Source organism: Castor canadensis, chromosome 8 (assembly GCF_047511655.1).
Source record: "Castor canadensis chromosome 8, mCasCan1.hap1v2, whole genome shotgun sequence".
Classification (NCBI taxonomy): Eukaryota; Metazoa; Chordata; class Mammalia; order Rodentia; family Castoridae; genus Castor; species Castor canadensis.
This window is the reverse complement of record NC_133393.1, coordinates 146,162,679-146,185,894: the sequence shown is the minus strand read 5'-3', so window position 1 is coordinate 146,185,894 and position 23,216 is coordinate 146,162,679. Positions and strand designations below refer to the sequence as shown.

At 54.5% G+C, this 23,216-nt stretch overlaps 1 protein-coding gene across 2 annotated transcripts; it reads right to left on the bottom strand.

The window, feature by feature from the left end:
• Positions 1–4,028: 4,028 nt before the first annotated feature.
• On the bottom strand, positions 4,029–15,408 carry Rasd2 (RASD family member 2). 2 transcript variants are annotated; one of them, XM_074084340.1, is made up of 4 exons: positions 15,056–15,142; positions 14,248–14,550; positions 9,826–10,105; positions 4,029–6,148 (listed from the first exon to the last, which is right to left on the bottom strand). In XM_074084340.1, exons 3-4 carry the CDS (start codon positions 10,094–10,096, stop codon positions 5,619–5,621), a joined length of 801 nt encoding a protein of 266 aa, XP_073940441.1. In that variant the 5' UTR covers positions 10,097–10,105; positions 14,248–14,550; positions 15,056–15,142; the 3' UTR covers positions 4,029–5,618. The 2 variants fall into 2 exon arrangements, with proteins under 2 accessions (XP_073940441.1, XP_020029517.1); XM_020173928.2 differs by lacking the exon at positions 14,248–14,550 and having other exon boundaries at positions 15,056–15,408.
• Between the last annotated feature and the right edge of the window lie 7,808 nt (positions 15,409–23,216).

Genomic DNA, 23,216 nt, shown 5'->3' with positions numbered 1-23,216 from the left:
AAAATGTACAAGCCCAGAGCCAGCTCCACGACGCTCATGCTTCTCACCTTTGTCAAAAGCACAGGAGTGAGCAGCAGTGGGGAGGGTCTGTGGGAAAGAGAAAGTTTGGAGGGGGCCATGGTGTGCTATGTGACAAGCCCAGCTCCAGCCTAGAGGTCTTGACATTTGTCCCTGAGGTGAGGAGCTCTGAGGGTTACTGATTGCCCTTTGACTGATAAATCTAATAGATGACAGCTTGGCTTGGTCACCTGCTATAAGCCCCAACTGTACCTAGATCAACCTACACCCTTAGAGTTGATTGGAGCTGAGATGTAAGTGTCACAGACATGGGAGAGCCAGAGAAGACTAAGAAGATGCCTTAGGCCCTGTCCAAGAGAGTAGACTGAGGGACAGATGGTCTCAGCAGAGAGAGCCTAAGGCATCAGGAGTCCCCATAAGCTGCAGAAGGCTAAGAAACCCACCCAAAGAGCGCAGAGCTGCACAGACCAGCGTCTGCAGGGGAGAGATTCCTGGAGATGTGGGCGGTCTCTGGTGGCGCTGCAGAATTCCCTGAGACTTTAATGCCATCTCTAAACTCCTGCCATGCTCTGGGCTCAGCACCATCAACCTATAGTGCATAGGAACCAGGCAAGAAAGAACCTCCCACTGGGCGCCGGTGGCTCATGCCTGTAATCCTAGCTACTCAGGAGGCAGACATCAGGAGGATTGCAGTTCAAAGCCAGCCCTCCCCCCCCCTCCAACCCTGGGGAAATAGTTCACAAGACCCTATCTCAAAAATACCCATCACAAAAAAAGGGCTGGCAGAGTGGCTCAAGTTGTAAGCCCTGAGTTCAAACCACAGTTCCGCAAAAAAAAAAAAAAAGAAAAGGAAGGAAGGAAGGAAGGAAGAATTTTACTTACCTCTTGAGGTAATTGCAATATTTTCTATTTTCTAAGAAAGATGAGAAAATTCGTGGGACAGCCCAAGTTTTCATTTTTGGAGGAGGAGGAGAATCAATGCTCAAAGGGAAGTTCAGGAGACGGGCTGCCACCTGATTGTGGACACCACAGGGTGGAGCTTGAGGCCAGACTGTCCATGGGGTACTGGAGCTGCACTGCTGCATTGGGGCAGCCAGGTGGAGGTGGCTAGCTAGCCAGGCTGCTCCTCTTTTTTTGGCACCATGGGACCCTAGCAAGAAAGTGCCTGCTCACGGGTAGGAATGCCACACACCTGGGTTCTTTTGAGGAAATGGAGGTGATGAGTCTGTGGCCCTGAAACAGCAGGTGTTGTGTCTTCTGTACTCTCCTCCTTATTATTCCAGCTGAACCTGAATGTGGCTGTGACTCCCACCATGCAAATGGTAACCAGGAGGAGCCTGGAGAAGGAAGAGACCTGGGTCCTGCACAACCAGGTGGACCAGAGCAACTTCTCTATATCCATCCCACCTGCTGGCCTCTCCCTCCAGAGAGCAGCCCCTCAGCTGGCTCAGTTATCAAAGCCCTAAAGAGTGAACATGCTTTGAAATCACACAAGGATTCTAGCCTGGCTCTCCTGCTTATTTACTGTGCAACTTTGGGCAAGTGACTCTACCTCTCTAAGCCTCTGTTCCCTCTCAATTAAAAAGAAATTCATAATTCTTTCATATAGCTTTGCCATGAGAATTCAATGCAGGAAGAAGGCCCAGCATGGTGCTTGGTGCATGGTAGGTCTTCAGCAAAGGTCGGCTCCCTTTCCCTTCCCCCATTCCCAGCAGCCTTTGCTGCTGAGCCACTGGCAGGCCTCCCATCAGCCCCCACCAAGCTTTGACACAGGACTGAAGTTTTTCTCTTAAGTGACAGGTTCAGGGAGGCAGAACAGACAAATACTCTGAGTTCACAGCTCAGGAGTTTCTGAAATCAGATTCCGGACATTTGCTCTTCTTAGGGTTGGGGAGGCTATGGGGACCTGTCTTCCTGGGAGGGGCCTTCCCCTACCATCTCACTCTCCCCTCCATCTCAGAGTGGGAAGATATTTGTTGGGGAAGTCTTTCTCCTCAGCTGCAGCCCATTGCTATTAACCCCATCTCAGGGGGGAGCTGTGGGAGCAGGGAGGAGGGGAGGCTGAGGATGGAGCAAACATGTTCCCTTTAGTAATGCTTGGAATGTCATGGATTGTGTAATGAGAATATTAATTCTTTCCTGCAGAGGTCAGGTCCAGCTGCCTCATTGCAGATGAGGAAACAGAGGCCAGGAGGGAGAACCTGACTTACTCACAGTCCCACATGAAGTGTGTAGAGGCAGCCAGTCAGCCTCCAGCAGGACATATGATGGGGGGCTTGCCCACCTGCTTCTTCAACCCTGCCTACGGTGGGTGCCACATGGATGGTGGTGCAGAGGAAGTGGTGGTCTCCTGTCTACAAAAGGCAAGACCTAGAAGCAGCCAAGGGACTAACAACCTGCACTGACCTGTGGCTGGTGAGGGTGAAAGGCTGGAGGGAGCTGGATCCAGGAACCCCAGCTTGCCTCCTCTGCAAAGGGAAGCCTGGTCTTCCTTGTTTGGCAAGTGTTCTGCCGGGGTTGTGACCTCTCTGCTGAGTTACCAGCTCCTGTGGGCCAGGATCTCCACCTGCTCTCTGGACCTCCAACTGTAGGCCTGGTACTTCATTGTGCTCAGTGGCTTCTGCTCAACATACAGACCCATCTTTCTCCCAGACACAAAAGCCTGTCCTTGTCCACTGGGAAGTCAGGCAGCTTCTGGTTCTGACTCATCTGCCGTTTGACTGTGCCCCTCGGACAAGAGCCTGAACTCTCTGAGCCAAATCCTTCATGGGAGGACTCAGTGCTAAGGGAGGAATTTTCCTGGGGAGCTAGATGACAGCAGGATACGTGCCTGTTCCTTTCTCTTCCCTTTGCCCCAGGATGGGCTCTCAGGACCAAAAGGCACATGTGGAGTCATTCAGGGGCAGGGCCTTCTCTGCCTCCATGTGCCATCCCCAACTAGTCTGGTCTCACTTCACAGGGGGGCTCGCTCTGCTTCTCCCTGGTTTACTGAGTACCGCTCAGAAAGCTGCCTGTCACCACCAGCTGCACATAGCTGCGGGCTGGCTCTGCCCTCCAGGGTTTACTGTCACAGGGAGACTGTTCATGATTGGCATGTGGACCAGAGTTCTGTTGTGGGGCATCCTGTGTCTTAAAGGACACTGAGCGGCATCTGCCTCTGCCCACCAGATGTCAGTGGCAACCCCCATCCTATGTTATTTATTTAGAAACAGGGATCTTATGTTGCCCAGGCTGGTCTTGAACTCCTAGACTCAAGCGATTCTCCTGCTTCTGCCTCTGGAGTAGCTGGGACTACAGTGCCCAGATTCCCAAGCAATTTTGTTGTTGTTTGAGATAGGTTCTCAGTATGTACCCCAGGTTGGCCTCGAACTCTCAATTTTCCTGTCTCCACCTCTTGAGTACTGGGATTACAGATATGCACCACAATGCCCAATCCTTCAACCATTCTTGATGACCAAAAATCTTCCCAGATGTTGCCAAATGTGCCCTGAACACAAAACTTCTCTATAACAACTAAGAATTGAGATCCAGGGAGCCTCGAGGAGCTTGCAGTCTGTCTCCTATCTGACCTGGCTGCCCCTCCAGAGGGACGTGAACACCTCCAGGTGCACCCCCAGAAGGCCCAGAAAGGACAGGGCTGGAAGCAGCACCACCTCCTAAGTGAAGGTCCCCTTGCCCCAAATCTCCATGCGGCATGCAATCGAGGATGCCCACAGGTGCCCTTGAGGGAGGCACCTCCCCTTGAAAACAAAGTCAAGCACACGAATGTGTAACAAACTCACTTTAATTGAGTCTACACAGAGATCCATACGGTGGGGCACAACTGAGTGGGACCAGGCCACATACCAGTGGTAAACAAATTCCTGGTCTGGTCTGGTCTGCTCAGAGGGTCAGGCTGGGGAGGCAGGGATGGGCGGAGCTGCTGCTGGGCAGCAGGTGGAGAGGTGCAGACACAGGCAGGTGTGGCGCAGTGCGTTAGGCTGGGGCCGAGAGCATCTGTGTTCACATGTACACGTATATACATAGGCATGACACGCCCAGTGTCTACAGGCACCCTCACTGCCCTCTTCAGGGAAGAGGTCAGGGTGGGGGGGAGGGTGCCCCAAATCCCTGAAGGCCCCAGGCTGAGAAAGCATCAGAAGATTGGCTCATCATGGTGCACTGATGGCCCAGAGCTGGTCCTGCTTCTGCAGTTGCAGTGTGGCCTGTGGCTAGTGGCCTTGGGAAGTCCCTAGAGGACACTGGTTTCTTGTGTCTTTAAACTTCAATATTTTTAAGATTAGAATACAAAATGTATTGGTTAAGAACTGATGGCAAGGGCCTTTGGTTTACAGGTTCAGAACCCACCATGCCAGGATGTGTGGCGCCCAACACACCCAGTTCTGAGCACAAGGGAAAGACCCACCATGAGCTCTCCTCTGACCCCTCCCGGGGCTTGCCTCTGGTTCCTAGATGCTCTGCTTTCCTCTCCGCAGAGACAGTACGGCACAGGTATGGGCAGACGTCAGAGCTGGTGACACAAGGTACACACCTCACCCTCTTTGTTTCATAGCACACAGCAGACCCAGCACCCAGCAAGTGCTCAGTAAGTGCTTGAAGAACAAACACAGTGAAGGACAGACAGCTGGTTCTTGGCCAAGCTGTGTCCAGAACTAGCTAGGAGGCAGGGTGGGGTCTGGGGCATGTCACCTTCCCCTCTGAGTGTCAGTCACCCTGTCTGGGAAAGGGGGCAGGAGGTGCCCTGGCCTGCCTGCCCACACAGCCCAGGCATCTGTAAACTGTGGTGTGCAGTACAGAGCCCAGCGCCCCTGCTTGGAGGTGGGGAGGTGGATGTCCACAGCAGAGGCAGCTGATCTGAACTGGAGGGAGGCCTGAGGAAAGACAGGTCGCTGGGCTCTTAGCGTACAGCGATTTTGTCCACTGCTAACACAACAGGGAACAGCCTGAAAACAAGCTCGTGTCACATGGAGGAGCCTGGGAAGGAGGAGAAGGCGTAAGCTCAGAACAGAGTGGTCTGGGGGATGCAGCCGCCCTCTTCCAGCACACAGGCCACTGGCTCAGTGTCAGGGCAGCTGGGGACCAAGCAGGAAGGGTGGGTAGACACAACTGGGACAGAGGGCAGGAGATGCACTCCTGGGAGGGGTCCCCCAGCTGCCACCCAACATCAAGCTGGTCCCACACCAAGAGAGCAGGGACCACTGGCGTCTGGGGTTTTGTTTTTGTCCTGTGACTCATTCCAGGACCCTCCATTTGACGCATGACTCCTGGGCTCTCTGGCATCCACATTTCTTCCAACCAAAGGATGGGAAGGCTCAACTTGGGTCTGCGTCGTCAGCACTGACTTCTCACCAAGTCAGTGAGAAGTGAAGACAGGAATGATCTCTCCTGTCTTCAGAGATCCATCCTCCCTTGGAGGAGCTGTGGCTGTGGGGAGCCATGGGTAAGAGGGCTCAGAGGGAAGAGGCAAGGAGACAGGAGAATGAGAGAGTGTAGTTTCTCGGGGCCTCCAGGCTGGTGCCACTGGGGGGATGCAGGCAGCAGGCATCTGGAGCCACCTCCCTTAAGGCACTGCCCAAGCTGCTCCCCAGAGTCCCTGCTGCTCACTGGATGGCGCATTTGTCCCTCTCACGGGCCTGGCCCTCCCGCAAGACCTTGGCCTTGATGTACTTGAGGTCGCTGTTGACACTGGGGCGGCGGGCGAAGGGCGACACCATGCCATAGGCATCCATGTCCTTCACACGGCGCATGCAGAAGGGCCGGGGGTGGAAGGCGTCGCCATACTGCACGGAGATCTTGCGGTGCAGCGCGGGGCTCATCTCGTGCGGCAGCTTGGCCATGCTGAACAGCACGTAGAACATCTCGTCCACGTTGGTGTTCTTCTTGGCCGACACCTCGAAGTAAGCACAGTTCTCGTCGCCAGACACCAGCAGCTCGGCCTCGGTGGTGGTCACCTGGCGGCAGAGCTCGCTGTGGTCATTCTTGTTGCCGCAGATGACCATGGGCAGGTCTGCCGCCTCCTTGGTCTTGTTCTTCAGGCAGGACTTGACCTCGAGGATCTGCTTTTGGAGGCGCTTGACCTCGTCGAAGGATTCCCGGTTATCCAGGCTGAACACCAGGATGAAGACATCGCCTGTGGAGAGAGCCCAGGCAGCGAGTGACAAGCTGGCTCCCGCTTCCCTCTGAGGGGCAGCTCCTACCCCAGGTCACAGGTTCTACCGGCTGCCAGTTATGGACAAGGTGAACCCTCGCCCTGTGGTGCTTTGGGGCAGGTGCTAGTACTGTCCCCACTTGCCAGAGCAGGCAGCTGGGGCTCCCTCCCAGGGGCAAAATCCCTCGTTCGAGGCTAAGGGACAGCACGGCAAATACGGCCAGCTCACGCCCCACTTCCTGACGGGGCTGGGGAGCTAATAAGTCACCCCTGCCCATGAACTTCCACAGACTGTGTCAGAATAACAATTCTGCAGTATCTGTGAGAGTGGGCTCTGCCTCTCTTGCTCAGTGCACATCCCCAGGGCCTGCAAAAGCACCTGACACACAACAGGAACTCAGTGAACATCAGTGGCCACAGTGTGGTAGACTGCGTTGAGGTCAGGCGGGCCTGGGTTTGTGTCTTGCATCCTCTTCTTCCCAGCCACATGGCCTTGAGTGGGTCACATGAACTCCCTAGCCCTTGGTTTCTCCATCTGCACCATGAGAATGAAGCGCTACCTTGCAGGGTTATTTTGAGGATTGTTACAGATAACGGGTGTGTGTGTTCAGTCATCTCAGGCCTCAGTGATAATGAGAACAGGCACCTGCTAGGAGCTGAGCCTCATGCTCCACACCTGACACCTCATAACAACTCCATGGTGAAGATTTTATTACTTTCCTATCGTAGGTGAGCAAAGCGAGGCTCAGAAAGGGCAAGCAACTTGCCCAAGGTCACAGAGCTTAAATGTGGCTAGGCCAGGACCACATGATCTGATCCTTGCCTTCCCCATGTCTGACACCCAGGCGTTGCTCTGTGATTCCAATGTCCACACTACCTCTGCTGGAACTCACTGCCTCGCTCCTGACCTGGCTTCAACTGGTGTGGAATTACAAGGGACAGCAGGGGTGTGGACCAGCAGCTTCACCCCAGTTTCCAGGTCACAGTTACTATAGTGATCACAACCTCATTCTCCAAGCCCCTTCCCTACTTTCACTTAAACTTTTTTTTTTCTTGGCAATTGTGGGGTTCCAAACTCACAGCCTTGTGCTTTCTAGGCAGGTATTCTACCACTTGAGCCATGCCCCCAGCCCTTTTTGCTTTAGTTATTTTTCACATAGGGTCTCACACTTTTGCCCAGAGCTGGCCTCCTATCTCTGCCTCCCAAGTATCTGAGATTACAGGTATATACCAACAGGCTTGGCTCCATCACTTAAACTCTTAACAAACTGTATGTGGATCTAGATGAGGAAACCCAGGCTCAGAAGAGTCAACAACTGGCCAGTGTCCTCAGGAGAATTGGTGCCCCAGCTTCCCACAGAACAGTCACCCTCTGGACCCCAGATCATGTGGCTAGTGCCCCTGTAACAGTGCCTGCTACACTCAGACCAGTGCTTCAGCCATGGACATGGTCTGGACAGTGGGCACTGGAACACAGGGCTCCTCAATCCCATCTCCCAGGGTCTGCACCCAGTGGCTGTCCATGATGCTAGCTCAATGGTAGAGGCTGTTTTGAAAAGCACTAGCAAGGCAGCATCAGCCTGTCAACTACTTCTGCTTTGGCTGTCAAACCCCATCCGCTAGGCTAATCTGGGGCCTCTGAGGACTCAGCAGCATCGACATATTCAAATGTGAGACTGCAGATGCCAGGCAGGAGGCCTGCCCCAGCTGGCCAGCCGCTGGAAGGAGGGCTGGTGGTGGAATTAATGGCTCTCAGAATTTCCTGCGCCCCAGCACCGTACTGGTGAGCCAACAAAGCAAGCAGCAGACAGATGTGCTCAGAATGCTGTGCATGGAAAACAGACAAAAGCACTGGCTAGCACAGGGATACAGATGTGAATGTCAATGTGTCTGTAGAAGGCCCAGAAGAGTCCACGCCAGACTGACCAGGTGGCCCCCTCTAAGGGACAGGAACCTGGACGGGGGACACAGGCCTAGGTCTAATCTGTGTCTAATGGAGGGTGAGGCTGTGCATTATTTATATAACTGAAAATGAACTTTGAAAGTATGCACGTGGCCCCACTCCACATCTGCCCCTATTACATCTATATCTGTGGGTGTCCAGTCTCCTCCCCAAGGCTGGGAGAGCTGACCCCATGCAACACCCAGTGTCCTCACAGACACACAGGGGGGTGCAAGGTCATGCCTGCTGTGTATCTGAGGAGGCTGAAGACCCCAATTGGTCACACAGCTAAGCTACCAAGTGGCCAGGCCAAGATTTGAACCCAGGGTTCCTCTATCTACATGCTCCTTCTCTAAGATATGGGGTGTGGCCCAAGAGCAAGCTGGGCCAGAGGGTCAGTGAGGATGACCTAGAGAAGGGGCCCACCCATCAGCCTCCAACTTGGCCAGAGTATGGAAAGAGGGCCAGGCATGGCGTGGGTTTCTTGGTGTAGAAGTTTCTCAATTGAGGGGTCATCTGAATGATGGCTGGAGGGTTACTTGCTCCCTCCCTCCCTCCCTCCCTCATCTCTGCCCCTCACAGAAGGAGGGTAGCAGGCACAGTAGAAATGCAGGCTCAGCATAAGACCAGTGTTTATTGAACACTTATTCTCTGCTCAAGCAGCCCTTCAACATATTCTCTGTACTTCCCGCAGTACCTCTGAGGGGTGTGGGAGTGTGATGGCAATTTACAGAAGAGAAGCAGACTCACAAAGACAGAAACACTTGCCCCAGGGGCCCAGGAGGGAGTGGAACCAGAATTGGGCCCCAGGCAGCCATGTTTGTGAACCTGCTCTCTCAGTTACCACACTGAACTGACTGAAGGATTGAAAATGACAGCCAGTTGGGCACTGGTGGTTCACACTTGTAATCCGAGCTACTCAGGAGGCAGAGATCGAGGATCACAGTTAAAAGACAATCCCTGGCAAATAATTCGAGAGACACTGTCTCAAAAACCCTTCACAAAAAAAGAAAAAAAGGGGGGGGGGCGCGGGTGGAGTGGCTTGAAGTGTAGGCTCTGAGTTTAAGCCCCAATACTGAAAAAAAAAAAAAAAAAAAAAAACAGCCAGGAGCCCCGGGTCCACTACAGTCCCCCCATCCCCCATCCTTCCCCACTGTCCCCAGCAGGAAGGAGAGGCCATGGGTAAGCCTGAGGGCAGACCAACGCTTCCCAACATGAAGCAAGTTACTGAACCTCTCTGCCTCAGTTTCCCCATTGTAAAATGGAGGCAGATAGGTATCTAACTCTAAGTTAGCTGTGAGGATTAAATGAATACACACACCGAGTGCTAAGCATGGGGCCAGGCGTGGAGCTCTTAGTAAGTGCTAGCCATTGCCGCCTCTCACTGTTGTCACTTCTAAGCCTCTCCCCTCTGCTTGGTGGCTGGGGACCTGCCCTGACCTCTCTAAGTGGCAAAATCCAGGGCTTCAGGACACATGAGCTGCTAGTCGCTGGGTCTGCTACTTTACTGGCCTCTGGAAAGCAGCATCCCCAGCGTCTGATCTGGAAGCTGCCCTGCAGCCGTAACCTGTCCCATGTCACATGGACTGGAACCAGGACCTGTAGCCTGAACTTGCTAGGCAATATTGAGTCCCTGGGCCTCCCTGTGCAGGGCCTCTCAGATGGCAGGATGCAAGTGCACTGCAAAGTGTCCCACACCCAGCCATCAGCCCCTCACCTGTAAGGATGGACAGCCTGCGCATGGCAGGGAAGGGGTGGTTGCCAGAGGTGTCCAGGATGTCCAGCTGGTACATGTCCCCGCGGATGTTGTACACCTTGCGGTGGAAGTCCTCGATGGTGGGCGTGTACTGGTCCTCAAAGCGGCCATTGAGGAAGCGAGAGACGATGGAGCTCTTGCCCACTCTGGAGGCACCCAGCACCACCATGCGATATGAATTCTTGGCGGGCACGCTGAGAGTGCAGTTCCCACTGGACAAGGTCTTCATCATGGCTCGGGGCTGTGACAGAAATGAGGGGGAGGCGTCAGGAAGCCTTCGCCTGGCCCTACCCCCTGTGCCTTGCCACAGGCCTGGGCCTCTTCTCTGCAGCCTCCGTGCAAGGCCTTAGGTTTCTGTCTGTAAGATGGGAATGTTGGCCAAAGTTCTCTACAGACCTTGGGTTCGAGCCACTCATTCATTCATTCATTCATTCCTCCAAGCCCTCGCTAGCTTTACTCCTTCATTCACCTTTCTGTTCTTCTACCAGACTCATCTGAGCACAGGACTGGTGGGCCTGGCATCCTCGCTTGCCGCTGGCTGCTGACCTGGGGCGGGCAGCTTCACCTCTGCAGGTAGCTTCACCTGTGCAGCAACCACTTCGCCCAGGGCTATTGTAAGAGCTCAGCGCAGCTGAGACCCCCAAGCGCTGACCCCGTCAGAAGGCACCCTTCCCTGCTCACCCATCCTTTCTGCTTTCCTCCAGCCTGAGTCCGGACATACCCCAGGAGAGGCGCACGCATGCACTTTTTAAACCTAGGGCGGTTTAAAAATCTAGAGCCTAAGATTGCTCCTCAGGTGACTCCCCCCTGGACCTGAGCTTTGCACCTGGGCGGGGAGAGGGGGAAAGGGCCTCCCTCCTGCCCGGGGCCCACCAACACCTGTCTGTGTGCTGCCCAGAGACTTTCACCTCTCAAGCCCTGGAAGCACGCTTACCTCTGGAAGACCAGGCTGGAGGATAGGGAGCAACGGCCACTTCAGGCTTCCTCACAACTCTGAGGTCAAACAATTCTGGGGAAAACCCCCCATAACTTCCTATGGTAGCCTCAAGCTCAAGACCCCAAGTGCAGCTAAGCAAACCTCCCCAACTCTATCATGCAACCCGAACCCCATTCCCAGCCCAGCCCTCTTCCCTCTGTTCTCAGTACCCAGAATCCCCTAGGATCCCTCACAGCAGTCAGTCAGTCTAGCTCTGCTGAGATCTACCTCCATTCCTTTCCTCATTCCAGCCCCTCCCCAGAACCACCCTCTCCTCTTGTTGCAGGGCCTGGCCCAAATGTCACCTCCTCTCTGAAGGTTTCCCCAATTCCCCTCTCTAGCAGGAGGCCCTCCCGTCTCTATAGGGGAGCTTGCCAACTCCACAACTGCATATGGCACAGACTTGCTGAAATACAGATGTCCTTAAAAGGCCACCACGGGTTGGGCAGGTTGGGCACTGCACGAAGTGCCTAGCTGGGTGTGCAAGAGGGCTGCATCCCAGAGGAAGGGGCGTCTGTGTAGCTCATCCCCTCATAGAAGGCCATTCCTCCATTCACACAAAAATCCCCACGCCTGGATGCCCCAGAGCAGCAGCCTCCAAGTTCCTTGTCCACATCCCCCAGGCTTTCTCCAACATCACAGTTTTCAGTCTATCATGAGCTAAGAGTTTGAGATGCCACTGGGTACGAGTCAGCTGGCACGCATCCACATCAACTCATGAAAAACTCCGCCTGACCCAGAGTCCCTGTGCCATGAACACGCTCAGAAATACCTTTCATGAAAACCCTCTCTAGTGTTTGTCAATTTCCATGGAGTAACTAGTCTCAGCACGGCCAACTCCCAGCTAGCAATATGACCTCAATGAATGAACTGCAAAAAGGTGCACACAATGGGCCAGTTCAGCACAGCACAGACGCTGGGCCAAGCCCAGGCACATGCCAGGTGCTGTGCTAAGTACAGAGCAATAACGCTGGCTGACATTTGATTTGCAGTTAATGTATCAGAGTGTTCTAGGTGGTATACATACATTAACCCGCCTCATCCCCAAAGTAACCCTAGAAGGTAGGTGGCGAGAACAGTGAGGCACAGACACATTGAGTGACCTGCTCACAGTCACTCAGCCAATAACCAGCAAGAAAGGGCTCTGACTTCAGGCAGTCCGCCCTGAGCTACTGAGTCCACCTCTCCCTCAGGTATATGGTATTTTTTTTCCTGTTTCACAAACACGGGAGCCTGGGTGGGAAATCCATGCCTGAAGCCTCCACACCCACTTTTAATTCATGTCTAAACCCATCTCTGAATATACTCCAGGAGACTGCAATGCCACATGTGTGCAGGTGTTTGAAATGGCAAATGGCTCTGCTTTTGGGCTCCCCCAAAGCCTCCCTCCAGAACCTTCTCCTCTCACCCCAACCCATCGAGCTGGCCCCAAGCTATGCTGAGAAGACCCCACCAACAGCAACCTTGGGGCTCTGGCAGGGTTCGGGGGACAGTGGGTAGAGGGGGCTGAGAACCCCCTTGGTTCCCACAGGGCTGGTTCAGCACCTTCGGAGAAAATGGGAAAAAGATACCCCATCCTGTGACAGCTCCCTTCCCAATCTTTCTGAAGGGAGTGTGACTGGTCACCTTTGTCTAGACAGGCCAGAGAGGAAGCCAGCACCCTGTAGGGAGGTTGTCTATCTCCATCGCTGCCATGCCCAGCCTCTAGACCAGACCTCCTGGTACAGATGAGTATTATTAGTGATTGAGTGGACTTGAAGGAGTCAGAGAGGAGGCAGGGGGTCAAGAACGGAGGCAGGGAACCAGAGAGAGTAGACAGGAAATCAGAGAGAGAAGGCAGGGAATCCAAGAAAGAAGTAAGTCAGATAGAGGAGGCAGGGAGTTGGAGAAAAGAGGCAGAACCAGAGAGAAGAGGCAGGAAATCAGAGGAGGCAGGGAATCAGAAAAAAGAGGCAGGGAGTCAGAAAAAGATACAAGTCAGAGAGGAGGCAGGGAGTTGGAGAAAAGAGGCAGAGCCAGAGACAGGAGGCAGAGAATCAGAGAGGAGGCAGGCAATCAGAGAAAGGAGGCAGAGGGTCAGAAAGAAGAGGCGGGGAGGCAGGGAGTCACAGAGAGGAGGCAGGAATTAAAAATAAGACACAGAGTCAGGGAAGGGCAAAGAGGGTGGAAAAAAATCCACAGCTTTCTTGTCTAAAACTGAGTCTTCACAAGGTCCCAGCCACGTGGGGCTGTGTGAGGCACCTAGACACCTGGACACCAGGTGACAGCGCCTCCGTGACCCCACCCCCTTCTTGCCTTCTCCTCCTGTACAGGAGGCGCTGAGGGAAGCCCCGGGGCACAGTGTCTTCTCTCAGCTGTCTGCTCACCTGTCTCTGCAGCTGGGCTGACCACACGGTGAGGGACAAACAGGGACAGAATCTGGGGAGCCCAGAGGGATGGGAGGTTGAACGAGGGACCTGAATGCAAACACTGTGACTGCTGTCCCCAACCCAGGATCATTCTCAGGGTAGCTGGGAGGGATAAAATCCCCAAAAGATAGACTACTGCAGGGAAGCAGTACCCAGCACCCACAGGCACCTATCACACAGGGACAGTGAGTGCCTTATTCCTGTGACTGCACAGCAGTCCAGGAGGAGGCCCTGCCACGGATCCCCCTGACTGATGGGGACCCTGGTGCTCAGAAAGGTTGAGTCACTCACCCTAGTTCACACAGCTGATGCCTAGCTGGAAAGGGATTAGAACCAGGCTGTTTGGCTCTGAAGCTTGGGCTCTTACCTCTATGAAAAGCCACCCTCAGACAAAACTGGAGTCTTTTCCAAATGGTGTGTGACTCAGTGAGGCCTCAGCTGGCACCGGGCAGGGAATGACCCGAGGCACATTGCATCCTCATTCCCGCTCTTCCTACAGGCAGCTGGGGGTGGGCACCTTGCCCAGGGCTTTCACAGACCCTGCCAGCCAGCTTTCAGCCAGTGCATCTGTGGCCCATTCGCCTTCTTCCCTGTGTCTGTCCCCCAGGGCCTGCTAGAAGCTGGTGGGTCAGATGGGCAAGGATGTATCCCTTGGTGTGTACCCCAGAGCGTGGTCACTGCCCGGCACCGCCCCCAGTCCCTCTGTTGGTGCTCACCCAGCCTCTTTGCACACACCGTGCACTCCCTGGCTTCCACCCCTGCACTGCAAGGAGTCCTGGGGACTTTATAAAGCCACCCTCACCACCCTGGGCAGCTCTGGGCAGTAGAAGCAGGAAGGCTTTGATTCCAGGAGACCAGCTCTGCTTCCTGCTGGCCCAGTGGCCCTGGGCAAGTAAGCTAGCCTGAAGGGGCTCAGTTTACTCCTCTGTTGAACAGCGCAGTAGTAACAGCCTAGTACAGCTTCGGATACAACAGAAGTCCCCAGGCTGCCCGACTCACAGAAGCCTTAGCAAGTACCAGGTTCCTTTCTCTGCAAGCACTCTCTCTGAGCCTTCGAGGGCTGTCTGACTGCTCCAAGCAGGACAGGACTGGAGGATAGGCAGAGGTCTTGTATGAACCCCACTTGTTCCTCGGATGCCAGGGGAAGCCTGGGCTTCAGGAGCTGTCAGGGGCTCCTGCTGGCCCCCAGAAGGTCCTCTGTCATCGTCCCAGGGCTGGAGGCAAAGGGAGGAAAGGCACAGAGAGGCTCCCAGAGCTGCAGTGGGGGTGGGGTCTGGTCAGCTAGGTACAGGAAGCTCTTCCCTGGGAAGAAAGTAGTCCAAAAAAAAGCTCTAAGGACTCTCAGAAAGGTCCTTACTCTTCCTTGTTGAAGGGAGACACCCGCCAGGGATGGGAAGATGCCAGGCCCATTTCAGCATTGTGGGAATATGTTTGGGGAAGGTGAGTACCTCTTCCTCTCTGAGCCTCAGTTTCCTTTTTTAAACGGGCTGTGACTCCATCTCTTAAGCCTAAAGCTCCCAGAATCAAACCCAGCACAGAGTAGAAACTCAATAAATCTCTCTTTCCTGGGATAAATAAGGAGTCTAGCATCCTGCCTGACACAGACTAGGTACTCCTCGACTTTTAGTCTCTCTGCATAGATGAAGCTGCTGGCAATCCCGGCACACAACAGGAGAGAAATCAACTTAAGTTTCCCTGGCCATGAAGAGCGTCACTGAGCTTTCCTCCCTCAAACGAGCCCCTACGCTTTCTTTCCAGCTGCCCCACTTCACCCAGCTCCCCCGTTCTGTCGGGGCTGCTCTCCTACCTGGGAACGGCGGGCCGGGCCTCTGGCACGGCTCGGAGGGCTGCCTGGAAGCGCCGGGAGGTGCGGGGAACCGCCTGCCGCTCCGGCCACCGAGCCTCGCAGCGTCTGCGGCTCCCGGGTCACTGCGCACGGATCCTCCTCCTCTGCGCGGCTCGGAGCGCCTGGCTGGGCGCGGTCGGGCGAGGGGGAGCGCGAAGCTGGGGCCCCATGGGTGGGCTCCGAGGGCTCGGCGGGGCCCGGGCGCTGGGCGGGCTCCGGCTCGCCGCCGCCGGCCCTGCCCTGCCCCGACCCGGGGGCCTCCGGTTGAGCCAGGTGCCCGGAGGCTTGGGGACGTTTGATGCGGGGGGCGGGGGGCGGGTCCCCACTTGGGGCTACGGTGCTAGGGGGAGTGCGGCGGGGGCAATCCGGAGACTAAGGAGTGAACCCTGGAGGCTCAGGGGGTCCTTTGAAGGTGATTGTGGGTGCGTGTCCCAGGCCGGCCAACCCTCTCTGATCTCCTAAGCCACCTTCTCCTCCTGCCCCAAACGGGGTCGCCCAAGTGGAGGTAGGGGGCAGCTGGCTCGGTCACGGCCTCCTCTGCTGTCTGCAGCTCCGCAGCTGGGGCCCGCGCGGCAGGGACAGCTCCTTTCTCCTCGCCAGATGCCGCCAGCCAGGAAAGGCGCAGGGCGCTCAGCTCCGCGCGCGTGTGGGAGGGGGCCTTGAACGCCGCCCCAAGGCTCCGCAGCTCCAAGTTCACCCAAAGCCGGCGCCACCTCCCACTTCACCTCCTTTTCCCCCTCGGGGAGGAGAACTTTCTGCGGGCCCAGCTCCTCCTCTTTTCCTCTCCCGCAGGCGAACGCCTGAATTTTCCCTGCAGAGCGAGGTTGCGGGTCCCTCCCCAAAGTGGTCGGAGCCCAGCCTACCAATGGCGGTCCCAGAGCCCTCCCCTCTCCAGCGAGCGTCTCTCGGTGGCCGGTCAGCCGGCGTCCACCTGCCCCGGCCGCCCGCGGGCACCTAGTCCCTCCTCGGCGCCCGCGCCTGTCCTCTGCCGCCCGCGCCCCGCCAGCGCCTGCTCCGCCCCCGCCGCGCGCGACCAATGGGCGGCGCGTCCCGCGGCCCGGCCCCGCCCCTTCGCCCCGCCCTTCCCGCACCCGGCGGGGAGGCACAGTGTGCTGTTCCGCGTGCCCGGACGCGTGGAGCTGGGGCCGCCCGGGACCAACCCGAGGCTTCGGGCGCGCACACCGTGACCGGAAGGCGGTACGGCACGAGCGCCGGAGGCTGATGTCTGCGCATGCACTTGCCCGCACACCCGCCCTGGCCGCAGGTGACCCGCGGGGGGTCCCCAGCCGCCTGCGCCGGGTGGGGCTGGCTTCTGAGCTCTCTTTCTGCGGAAACTTCCAAATACCCTCCCAGATTCCCAACCTGTCCATCCTGAGCTGTAGGTAATTCCCGAGATCACAGTGTCCGCGGGACCCCGTGGACTGGCACATGGGCCGCACACGTGCAGCCAGGAGGGGCCCGGGAGTCACTTTGGCCTAGTGCTCCTGAATGCAGGTGTATACAGCCAGCGGGTCTGAGGCCACCCAGTGTGTCCTTGGACAGTGCCCTTCTCCCTATAGAGAGGATCGAACCCAGATCTTGAGCAGGCTAACCTTCTCCCACTGAGCTACATCCCCAGCCCTCCCTTTTCTTATGGGAGGGGTCTGAACCAGGACAAACATTAGAAGTTCCTTCTGTGCCATATCTACCTGCCACTTGTTACCTAATATTTTATTTAAATCCAAGACCCACTCCGCCCAGCCCATTTTTCAGAGACTCATTGATATCACTGTCTTACATGGGAAGCCGGCATTGCTGGCCTTAAATAGAAGGGAGAGGAAGAAATAAGCACAATGAAAACAAAGCAAGGTTATTAAACTAACTGGAAACGCCTGCCAAGGCTTGCCATGTACCCTCGGTGCAGGGGAAGATGGGCAAGGTTTGGAGAGGCACTAAAGGCTCATTAGCACCCAGCATACTTTCTCCTTCAGGAGACTTGACTGTTTGGAACAGTGAAGGGATGCAACCCTGGGCCTGGGGAATGTCTGCTCTTCTTACCCACCTCATGACAGGCAGTAAACCTCTGGGGGCCAAGCCGAGGGTCCAGTTCCATTGAATGAGAGATTGGCGCTAGAGTCCTGCCTCTGTAACCACCCAAATAGTCAACCATAAGCCAGTTATGGGAAGTCTCAGGACTTTGGTTGTCATCTATAAAGTGGGTGTGATATTGCTAGATCCGCCTAGTGACAAAACCACTAAAATGACCTTGCTCTGCTTGTCCTTAGGCCACCTTGAGATTCTCCAGGGAAGACTGGTCAGGTGGAGGTGGAAGACCAGGGCATGGAAGGCCCAGAACTTGTGCTATTTGACTATTGAATGCCCCGGAGGGGCTAAGGAATGTGCCCAAGGTCACCAGCTGGCAAGTGGCAGGATTTCAGCCCAGTGCTTTTTCCACAATCCAGAATCTACTTCTAGCAACTGGCTTCAGCCCGAAGGGCTCTTGCCCAGCTTGACGCACAGAGGCTGTGAGCCTCAAGCTGGCTGTGAACTCGGCAATGGGAGGCAGGCAGAGTGACACGCTTCACCTAGAAGGCTGGGGTCAGGAGGACTCAGGCCACTGGGTCAGATCCCCAAACCCCCCGCTTAAGAATGTGGCAGGCAGGCAGGTCTGAGCTGGCTCACGAACCTGCCACTCTTTGCTTGCTTTGGCAGAGCCCGCCACCCTGAGCGGGTCACACCCCACCGACCACAACCCTATCATGAGGGCGCTGCAGGAGAGATCCAGGTCCAAGGACACTTCACGTGGTATGGCGCACATCCCACGTAAGCCATTCTCTGGGCCTCCCCTGTCCCTCACTGCCTCTACGTGGACCCTTCGCTGTAGCTGCCTCTTTCCTCGCTGAGCTCCCCCCAGCCCTTTTATATCATAAACTATGACCGCTTAAACCTTTTCTAAAAAATGACACTCCTGCTCAAGAACGTTCAAGGGCTCCCCACTGTTTAAGATACAAAATCTAAATTCCTAAGCCTGACACACAAGTCCTCCAGCCAGGATCTGAATGCCGCCAACCTACATTCTGGCCAAGTCAGACCGCTTCAAGAAGTTAGACTTCCCCTCCTCCAGGTTTTCTGTATGCTAGTCCCTCTGTCAGCGACACCATTTTCTCTCTCTCTATCCAGTGAACTCCTACACATCCTTCATAGTGTAGTGGTCACATTTCTCCCCAACAAAGCTTTCTCCTAACCTTTCTAACAGGGTAAACCTCATCAGCCTCGGGGCTCCCGTGACACCAAAGCCTGGCTCTTCAAGCCTCATTTCTTTGCCTGTAAAGTAGGGTGTTGCGAGAGTAGCTACCTCCTGGGATTGTTGGGAGATTTAAAAAAATGATAAAGAGGTAGTCTGCATCATGATCACTTACGCTACAGCCTGTGTCACATCTTGCCTCACGTTTCGGACACATGCCTCATCACCCCCGTTCACGTGTGAGCTCCTTGAAGTGGGGACTGAGCCTGATTCATCTTTGTCTTTCCACATCATGAAGGGCAGGCTCTTGCACACTGTAAGTTTTTAATAAATACTTATTGAATTGTGCTCAGCTGAACAGCCTTGGAGCAGAAGAAACACGCAGCTCTCCTTAGAGACAAAGGGGAGGGGGGGAGACACAGTGAGGCAGTTTCATTTGGTCCTCTCAAAACAGATCCCCATACAGAAGGGGAAACTGAGGCTCGGGAAGGCTGTTAAGGCCAGGCAGCTAATGAGAGGCTGAGCTGAGAGCCAAGATAAATGTCTCCTAAGGGAAATAAGGCAATATACTGTCACCTCCCGGCTGCTTTTCTAGAACATTGGTTCCTTACCCTGGTAAAACGTTACAGTCACCTCGGGGAGTTTTAAAATGAAACAAAGCCCAGGCTCTTGGCTCAGAGCTCAGAGATGCTGATTTTAATTGCTCTTGGGTTGGGGCCTGTGAACCACACTATTTAAGCTCACAGCTCCAGGACTCCTTAGAGATTCAAAATCACAGCCCTACCCACTTCCTGAGCCTGAGGTCCAGCCTTCCTATGGCATGCCCAAGTGTGAGTACCACAGGCCTCTGGGGACCCAACCTTCTTATTTTGCAGACAAAGACATGGTTTGTGGCTGACCAAGTTCCATAAGTTTTTTTGTTTTGTTTTCTGTGTTTTTGCGGTGCTGGGCTCTATTTATGCCAGGGTGGGCTTCAAACCATGATCCTCCTGATCTCTGCCTCCTGAATAGCAAGGATTACAGGCAGGAGTCTCTGGTACTGGCCTAGTTCAATGCATATTAATGAGACATAGACCCAGAGCTTGGGACAGCCTCCTAGCACAGTGCTCTTTCCTGCTGAATGCACAGCGTTCCTCTGAACAGCTACTGACTGGACCTCTGGCTTGGGCAGCTTGAATATCTGGGTCTGCTTTGAACCTAGGCAGTGGTCAGTGGGTCACCAGCTGCACCAGCCAGGCTGGATTGGGAATTAGGCCATGAGGTCAGATGCAATCAGTGCAGAGAATAGCAGGCTGGATAGACTGACCATGCCTGGTATTATGGGACTCTCTAAACATTCCTGGAGTGGACTGGCAAGGACAGAAGAGGGCCCTGCACCAAGCAGGAGCACAGATGAACCAGCCACACCCTATGCCCTCCCTTCCTCCGACCACATTAGCCCTCCCTGATTGCACAGGAATCCTCCTGCCCCCACCATGTCTATCCCCTGAGCCTTGTGATCCCAGCCAGGAGCCTGGGTTCTAATCCCAGCTAGACCAGAAAATTGCTGTGTGCCTCTTGAATGGGCTGCTGAGCCTCTCTGATCTTCATATCCCTATTTTGCACCTTACTATTTATGCTGCTACCAAAAAGAATGACCTGTAGCTCCTGAACCTGCTGGGCTCTCTACATGTGGCCTATGCACTGCAGAGGTCTTTGCCGGGGATTGCTCCTCTGCAGCCTGCTAGTAGACCCCAGTGTTCCCTCCCCTCACAGCCCTGGCTGTTCCTGCTCCATGCTCCATGGGGCCGCCTTGCAGAATCCCTTGGCTTCAGACTCACCTACAAACATAGGGTCCAGACAGATGGGGACAACGCAGTATCCTCCCTGCTGGAACTTGCTCTCTGAACTCTGGACAGATTCAGAAAGCTTGCAGGACAATGTCCTGTCACGTGCCCTCGCCTTCTTGAGAGTAGAGGGGACTGTGTCGTGTTGCTTAGTAAGTGTGAAGCAAATGTAAACCAAGTCAGTGGATCATGGGCAGTCCCCTCTGCAATAAGTATGCTGGGCCAGAGCCTCTCTGAGGGCCCATCTCAGTCCTCATTTCTAAACCGGATGAATCCCACTACCAGTGACTCAGGCACTTTCTGGCCCTCTGTAGTTTTATGCAAATTAGGAAAGGCACCTTTCCCAGGCAGAGGGCTCAGATGCATGCCAAAGTCTGAGCTCCACAGGACAGAAGATCAGAGTTGCAATACCTCGGAGGTCATGGGGTCTAACCTTCCCATCTCCTCCACCATCATCTCCATCATCTCTGCCTTTACTTCCTTCACCATTCTCATGAGCTCCTCTGTCATCGTCGTCATTGTCCTCGTCACCTCCATCACCATCACTGTTATCATCCTCTCCTCCTTCATGCCTCCCATCACTAGCTCATCCTCCTCTTCATTTCCGTCATCATCTCCTCCAACATCATTGCCATCATCATCCCACGATCATTGTCATGGAACTTTGGGTCCTCTCCATGCATTTATCAGGTCCCTTGGCCTTGACCCAGACCAGATGTAGACATGAGAGCAATACAATTCCTTAAGACTTGCTCTTTGGACCAGATTTTATAGATGTCTTCTCCCTCTTCTATCACATAGATCCTCCCAACATCCCTGTGTGCATACAGAGTGAACCATGTGAGGGAGAGAAGCTGAGGCAGGAGAGATTTGACAGCTCTGGAGGAACAGGAAATTTCTAGCATATTTACCAGCTGCTTCTTTTATGTCAGGTTCAAGCTGGGGGAGACAGGCCCCATTCTAAACACACTACACATATTAACTCACGCAGCTTTCTCAACAACCCTATAAGGATTGCCTCATTGGTCCCATTTTCCAGACAAGGAGACTGAGATTCAGCGAGGTGAAGTAACCAAATGACCAAGGTACCAGCAGTCATTGGTGGAGCTAGGATTCTTAGTGCGGCTATCAGACTCTGAAGCAGTGTTCTCTGCCACAGGAAGCAGCATCCCAAGCAGCAATCTGGGTTAATACCTCCTGTTTCTCATCTGGAATCATCTCTGTGTTCCTTTAGCCAGAGGGGACCAAGGAGCTGGGAGTTAGCACAGCCCTCTGGACTCAGACAGCCAGCTGGGCTGCTGCCTTGGCCCCTGTTTTCTGCAGAGCAAGCACCTGTGGACCCTCAGTTTGTGAGAGATTGGGTCCGCAGACTCGCTGAGGCCAGACAAACACTGTGTGACTCGGTGGCCCAGTCCAGGTTCTACCCCACCTCTGTTGTTGCTGCCTGTGGGTCTCATTTCTTCCTCCAGCACTTTCTCCCACTCCCCATTGTCATGGTCCATCCTTCCTTTACCTTGGAGAACCAGGTGTGGTAGAAAGGGTACCAAACAGACCTGGATTCTCATTCTGGCTCTGCCTCTCACCCTGTTTTGGAGTTGGATAAACTCGTTCTTTCTGAGCCTCAGTGGCCTCTTCTGTCAAATAGGCTGTTATGAGAAGTCAGTCATTCCATCTTTCAGTCAGTCAATAATTACTTAAAAGATGATGGGCTAGCATAGGGTAGTGGCCCTATCCTGGGGAGCACACAGTCTAGCAAGAGAAGGCAGAAAGCCTGAGATCCAAGGAAGCCATTGGGGTTCACCTGGCTAAGAGGCAGGAAAAGAGCATTGTAAGCAGTGAGAATAGGACGTGCAAGCCTGAAGGAGAAAGAGGGGCCAATTTAAAAAGGAAAATGCCCCATGCTGGTGAGAAAGCAGAGCGGAGGAAGGAAGGGTGCAAGATGAGACTCCAGGAAACGCATGCACCACCTGCCTTACCCACAGCACTAGCACACAAATAGGCACTCAATAAATGAGTCGTGTTCCCTGGTCTTAGAGCTGAACCCAAGCCCAGGCACAGCTGATGGTCCCGACCGTGGGGAGTCCATTTCCGCTCTTGCCGGCCCCCAGGTCCCCAGCTCTCCTGCAGATGTGCATCACACCGAAGGCTGGTTACACAGAGCTGAGCGTGAGGCTGGGAGTGGATCGAGGCTCACCAGCGACCTCAGATCTGCCAGAAATAGAATCTAATGTTCCAGGATGCTAATGACTGTGGCCTTGTTGTATTTTCTTTCCTTTTAGTGGTCTCCAGCCGATGGGGTTGTTTCACAAAAAGGAAGTGAGGTAGAGCCAGCTGAGCCAGCACTAGCCCTGTTTAGAAGCGTGGGGAGCCTGGCTTCATGCCCCAAATGTACTCCCATGAAGCTGTGCCCAAGTCAACTTTCAGCAAATCATATCTCATTTTCCTGCTAGTTTCCACGACTCCAATAACTTCCTGCAGAAGTTTATTTGCAATACAGCCACCTGTGATTCCTCCCATCAAGTAACAAAGTTTATTCAGGCCTGGCATGGTGGCTCACATCTATAATCCCAGCTACAAAGGAGGCCATAGGAGGAGGTTAGCTGTCTGAGGCCAGCCCCAGGCAAAAACGTGAAACCCTACCTGAAAAATAACTAAAGCAAAAAACTGCTGGGGGCATGGCTCACGCGGTACAGCACTTGCCTCGCAGGTATGAGGCCCTGAGGCCCTGAGTTCAAATCCCAGGGCCTTGCACATGCTAGGCAGGAGCTCTATCACTGAACCACATCCCCAGCCTGTGGCTCAATTTTGAAGAAAAAAATATGGGGTCCATGAGGTTCTGCCTCTCCTCCTGAGTGCTCTTAGTATATGTACTGTGCAGAGACTTGAGGCCTGACAGTGTTTTCAGAGACTACACACAGACAGGCCAGCCTGCCTTAGCTGGTATCAGCCACAGTCCATGGTAAAACAAGCATGCCGCTGTGCTAAAGGGCTTTCTCCTTGTTCTATTACAGTGGAGGAGTGGGGAGAGAACACCCTGCCTGCCACAGGAAGAATGAGGGGCTTCCTGGGAAGC